Raw genomic sequence first — 6,154 nt, 5'->3', positions numbered from 1 at the left:
ATCTTTCCCCTGATCTCCAGCTGCTTGTACTTAATCTAAAGAAAACACAGCCTGCGGACTTGACATGTTCGCTTTTCTGAATACCTCGTATCTGTCCTTATGTTCAAATTTGGCCTCTCGGCGTGATGGTGAGAGCGCAGGCTCCGGAGCTAGGTTGCCTGGGTGTGAGGGCCAACTCCACTGCACACCAGCTGTAGGACCTCGGCTCACTCAGTCAGCAAGATCTTAGCTTCCTCGCTTACAAAACAGGGCTAATTGGGGGAGCCACCTCCCTGGACTGTGCAGGCTTAATATTCATTAATATTAATATTCATTAATATGAATATTAATATTAAACACTTAATATTCATTAAGTGTTTAGAACAATGCTTGGCCCTTAGGCTGTCAGAGTTTCACATTTAAACACGCTGCCTGAGAGGGAAGGAGGTGGGGACCCTGTTCCCCTCCTCCTTCAGGGCCCCATGCCCAGGCAGTGCCCACCTGCTGGCTGCTGCTCCCCTTTTCTAGAACCCCACACAGACATCCCCGACAGACACACACACAACATACTGACCACAGCTGTTCAGGATCCAGCCCTCTCTCGCCTGCTTGACCCCCTCCTCAGACCTCCCTGCTTTCTCTTGCATTCTTCGTCTCCCCCTCCCTAAGGGATCATTGCCATTAGCAGATAAACTTGCTCTCCCCCCCCATCTTTGTGGGTTTTTTTAGTTTCCTTTTGTCTAGCTACAACCATGGTTGCTCTGCTCTTTAACCAAACCCACCAGCAGAGTTGTCTCTGCTTGTCTTAGGTGCATGATCTTGTGCCCACTACTGATCCGTGCCCGTCGGCTCCCTCAGCCCCTGAGACTATTCTCCCCAGAGCCATCAGCAACCTCCATGCCTCAAATGAAACGAAAAACGTTTCGTCCTCACTCCCTCCCGCTCTCTCCCACGTTTGACACTGCTCACCCCTCCTCGAAACACTCTTAGTTTTGTTGACTTTGAAGAAAACTCCTAAGAAATCCGTCCCACCTAGTTTCTCCTTCCTTCACTGCCACACTCTTTTGTCTAACTCAACTCCAGGGCCCTGGTGAGCCTTGTCCACCCACTATTGTGGTTTTGAATAGGGCACCATCCAAGTGCTGTTAGCTTCCTCATTTCCGTCTCCAGTCCAGACTTGTCCTCTGAGTTCTAAATCCTAAACCACTTCTTATGCAACATCTCTATCTGGGAGTCCACCATTGGCATTTAGAGTCAGACATGTCCTGACTGACTTCTGTCACCCCCACTCCCAGCCCTTAGGCCTGTACGTCCAAACACAGACCCATGCACACATATACATGTGCGCGCACGCACTCACACATGCATGTGCACACACAAACAACACATGTGCACACACACATGACTGATCTTCCTCCAAAGTTCCCTATATCGGTTCCTGTGCAACCACCCACCATTGGCTCCTGCTAGGATCCTGAGGGTCCACCTTGTTGAGCCCCTTTCCCCCACCCCACATCCACTCATCCCCAAACCCTCCAGGGTGTTCCCCAAGTTTGTCCTGAATTCACCCAGGAAATACTCTCTTGGCTTGTGACCAGCCTTATCCAGGCCACAGCATCCCTTGCCTGAACTCCTGCAACAGCTTCTTAAGTGCTCTCCATTTCTTCTTTTGCCACTATGCAAGTCCATATTCCACACACGACCAGAGTGAGCTTTTTAAAACCTGAATCTGATCACGTCTCTTCTCTTCTTAAAACCATCTGCAGTTAGAAGGAGGCATACGCTAAGGTAGTGTGATGGGGGAAGGCCCCTTCGAAAAAGTGACAAAGCCAAACCCTCAAAGATGAGCAAAGGGTCAGTCACAAGAGCGACAGAGAAGGGTTGTGTTCCACTTACAGGGGAGAGCAAGTGCAAGGGCTCTGAGGTATGAAAGCTTGGAGTCTTTAAGGAAAGAAGGAAGGCCAACAGGACAGGAGCATAGTGACTGAAGCAGTGAATACTAAGAAATGGTGATGGAGAAGCTAGCAAAGGCTGGGCCACAGAGGGCCCTGTAGGTTATGAAATGGGTACTCTCATAATTATTTCTAATTTTACATACATACATATATATAGGCCCACTGGTCATAAGCTCTACAGAGCAGCATCCATGCCTGTTTTGTTCATGGTTTATTCCCCGTGCCCAGTACAGAGCCTGGCACATAGGCACTTAAATCCTCTGGATGATATGAAAGGATAAACGTCTCCAGCATTCCATCCAGGCCAAGTGGCTGGCAATTTCCCAAACATACTGTGTCATTCACCCTTCTAAGATCCTCATTTTTGTCTGATTCAGTGATTCTCAACTGAAGGGCGATTTTCTCCCAGGGGACATTTGCTAATGTCTGGAGACATTTTTGATGGTCACAATTGTGGCCGAGTGGATGCTCCGGGCATCTGGTGGATGAAGGCCAGAGATGCTGCTAGACACCCTACAGTGGACAGGACAACCCCCAAGACAAACAACCATTCAGCCTAAAATGTCAACAGTGCCCAAGTAAACCTGGCCGAGTTAATGCCACCTGTCTTCCGAGTTTCTGTGAGCATCGCCTCTTTTGGAAAGTTTTCCTTCCCCATCAACCGGCATGAGTTTGGGGCCCTCCTCTGGGCTCCCCAAACTTCCTTCGTGTGATTCATCCCCTTACTTTGCAATTGCCTGCTCTAACTGCCTCTCCCTGGCAGGTTAGGGTATGTTTCATCAGTGTACCTAACACACAGTGACCCATCCATGGATTTTCCTGCGTGAATGCAGCCCCCTGAGCTGGGAATGGATAGAAGGGTGAAGATGAATTTTGTAGCGACATTTTTAAAGGTTTAGTGGATGTGTGAACTCATAGGTCAGCAAGACTCACCCAGCACCCATCTCTGCCTCTGCCGGTCCCCAGGTGTCTGTGCTAGTATGCAACCTGCAGAGATGGGAATTTCCTGTGTGTCCAACTGTGGACCCGCGGCATGGTTCACGCAATGAGTCGTTGTCTTAAATTTTGAGTTTTTCAAGTTTAATCCCACTAAAATAAGACATAGAAGTAGGGCATAGGATGGGTTCCTGACAATGAAAAAAATAGGGCTGAAGCTTCGTTTGCAGTTGGCTCTCCTGCCAGTCATGACCTGCTCGATCCACCAGCAAAAATAGAAATCCCTGTGGCCACACGCTTGGGGCCTTCCGATCTCGCGGCCGCTGCCAGAAACGCTCGAAGATCTCCTCCTCGGATTCAGGTTTGAAATGGACTCTGGTTGAAGTGCTGAGCCCTTTGGAAGGGTTCCTTCCCCTTCACTTCTCATGGCCCTCCCAGCTCTACGTTCCTCTGCTTCCTTCCCCCGGCCCTCATCCTCGCTCCCTGCCCTGGTGGCTTTGGTCCTGCTGGCTGGGGAAGGAGCAACGGAGATGACAGAAGTGAGGGCAGGGCTGGGCTCATCACCTGCAGCTCACTGCTTCTGCTGCTGCGACGGAAGGGACTCGACCTCGACGTGGTACCTCGGATATTCACTGCTGTCCGAAGGGCTCTGTTCCTCCTCCTCCAGCTGTTGCTCCTGCGCTTGGTCCCGGGCCCGCCTTCTCTCCAGCATCTCCTCAAAAAAGATCTGGCAGCTGAAACCCTCTTGGATGCCGTACTGGGCGTGCTGCAGCAGCGCCTCCAGCGTGGGGAACACCCGGCAGCAGGCCACACAGCGCAGCCCGTAGTTGGTGGTGACCAGCCAGTCGGGAGTGTCCCGCAGCTCCTGCACGCAGCACTCCAGGGGCACCAGCAGCTCTGCTTCCTCCGGCTCCAGGCAGCAGCCGTTCTTGCTGGCTTCCAGGTCCCAGTGCAGGTCGGTGTTGGAAGCCATCTCAAAGGAGGAGCCTTTCCTTCTCTGCCTCTTGGTGAACTCGACTTTGTGGATGCGGGGCTTCCTGCTGACCGGCTCGAAGCCGGTGTCGGTCTCCCAGGCCACAGCCACGCCCTGCACGGTCTGCACGTGGGTGTAGAAGGCACACACACTCTGCTGGGCAGCGTCCTCCTGGTACGCGCAGGAACAGCAGGACTGGTACTGCGAGTAGGACTGGTACTCGGAGGAGGACTGAGACGACGGGGAGCTGCTCCAGCTCAGCATCCTCCGTGCCCTGGAGACGAAGCAGATGTCCTCCTCATGGAGACAGGGTGACCTGGGCCTTGGAGATGCCTCCTCCCTCTTTACGGTCCCTGAGAGGAGGAGAGACATTTTCATCAGTGCCCCACAAGGGGACAGTGCCACAACTCACCTTCAGGGCTCTGAAAGGGGGCAGGCTCCTGGGGCCCTTGGGCAGGTGCCATCACCTCCCTGTATCTGTTTCCCCATAAAACGGGGATGACAATAACGGCTACCTCATGCAGCAGTGACAAAGATCAAATAACGTGTAGATAGGCGGATGCATCTAGGAGTTATGGATATGAAAACAAGGATCAAATAACTTATGAATGTACTATCTGAAAACTTGACTAAACCCAAAAGGCCATCAGCTAGTGAATAAACAGATTGTGGTACATCCATACAATGCCACCCTATCCATTGATAAAAAGGAATGAACTGCTGATCCACACAAAATATCAGTGAATCCTTAATGCATTCTACTCAATGAAAGCAACCAGAGACAAAAGGCCACATCGTATGTGATTCCATTTAGATGACGTTCTAGAAAAGGCAAAACTATAGGGCGGGAGGACAGAGCAGGGATTACCAGGAGCTGGGGCAGTGGGCAAGGTTCAAAGGGTCACAAGGGAACTTTTGGAGGATGAAAATGTTTTGCATCAGGATGACGGTGGTGGACACAAAGCACATGTGTCAAAATTCTTCAAATTGTACACTTAAAATTGGTGACATTTGTGTATGTAAATCACAGCTCAAGAGAGACAATTTAAAAAGCAACGCAAGGAGAGTGCTGTGGCCAGGCCCTCCAGCCCCACCTTCCCCTTCAGCGTTTGTCTTGTGCCTCTGTCTTACCCCACTCACTGTATCCCCATCACCCTGCAAGCACTCCACCGGCTTTAACTCCTTGAATATGCAAACAAATAAAACCCTAAGAAATTGCATTGCTATGACTCCCATTTGACAGATTAGGCAACAGAGGCACAGAGTGTTTAAATGACTGATGGATCCAGAGATGATGCCAGGCACTCGGCCCCAAGAGCCAGCGTCACCATAGGTGCTGCCCACAGTGACTTCATAGTGGTCTTCAAATTGGCGTTCTAGATGAACTTTAATCAATTTACTATAAAGGAATTTTTTTATGTCATTCTGAAATCACAGGGTTGACATATCAATGCTGTTTTTTCCAATGCATATTAAAATATATTATGATTAACATTTTACACTTTCATCCTCATGCCTCCCGAGAGCACCTCATGTACTCACAAGGGCCTTCGTCACACCCACCATCCATTTTTGTGGCCAGCACAACACTTTGGTAAAAGCACCAAGGGGTGACCCGATGCTCCCCCACCTCCTGTGCCTTCCTCCCAGGAAACACACCTGGCCGCACTCTTTCTCCTGACCTACCTGGCCAGCACACTTCCGTGCTCTCCTCCGTGGACCCTGGGCTGGTCAAGCTGAGGGTGGTCCCATCCGTCGCTGACTGTTCTCCCCTGTAGTCTGTGAAGTGGCGTTTCATGTTTCGACACCAGCGCCCAGGGGCCTCGGTGCTCCAGCTGTTTGGTGAGAGTTGGCTCGGGCTGTGCTGAAGCCCTCCACTGGCCTGGCCCGAGCGGCCGCTGGCTGCCCGGGGGTCACTAGGAGCTTGGCATTCTGTGACCTCATCAGTGACAATGGTCTGTTCTATCACCCATGGCAAGGACAGAGACTCAGCCAGGACTCCAGGAGAGGCTTCCCACTGGGATCTCATCTCCCCTCGGGACCTTTTCTGCCTTGTGTACTGTCAGGGACACACACAAACACAAAACACGGACACACCAAGACACAAACACCTAAACACACCCACATAGACACTTACAAACGTATAAACACAGCTATACTCACACAGACATACACATAGCTAATCACTCAGACACCCGTACACTCAAACATAAATATGCACACACACTTACACAATATACACTCACACATACAACACACAAATTCACACCATATTCACTTAACCACACATACCGCATTCACACTTTCACGG

The 6,154-nt window shown here is 50.8% G+C and overlaps 1 protein-coding gene across 1 annotated transcript; it reads right to left on the bottom strand.

Annotated features, from left to right (window-relative positions):
• Positions 1-3,029: 3,029 nt before the first annotated feature.
• FAM170B (family with sequence similarity 170 member B) lies at positions 3,030-6,028 on the bottom strand. Its single transcript, XM_014841551.3, has 2 exons — positions 5,530-6,028; positions 3,030-4,196 (listed from the first exon to the last, which is right to left on the bottom strand). The coding sequence occupies exons 1-2, from the start codon at positions 5,870-5,872 to the stop codon at positions 3,442-3,444; spliced, it is 1,098 nt and encodes a 365-aa protein (XP_014697037.3). The 5' UTR covers positions 5,873-6,028; the 3' UTR covers positions 3,030-3,441.
• Between the last annotated feature and the right edge of the window lie 126 nt (positions 6,029-6,154).

Source organism: Equus asinus, chromosome 2, assembly GCF_041296235.1.
Source record: "Equus asinus isolate D_3611 breed Donkey chromosome 2, EquAss-T2T_v2, whole genome shotgun sequence".
Taxonomy (NCBI): Eukaryota; Metazoa; Chordata; class Mammalia; order Perissodactyla; family Equidae; genus Equus; species Equus asinus.
The sequence above is the reverse complement of the archived record's forward strand: the minus strand, read 5'-3'. Positions and strand labels throughout refer to the sequence as shown.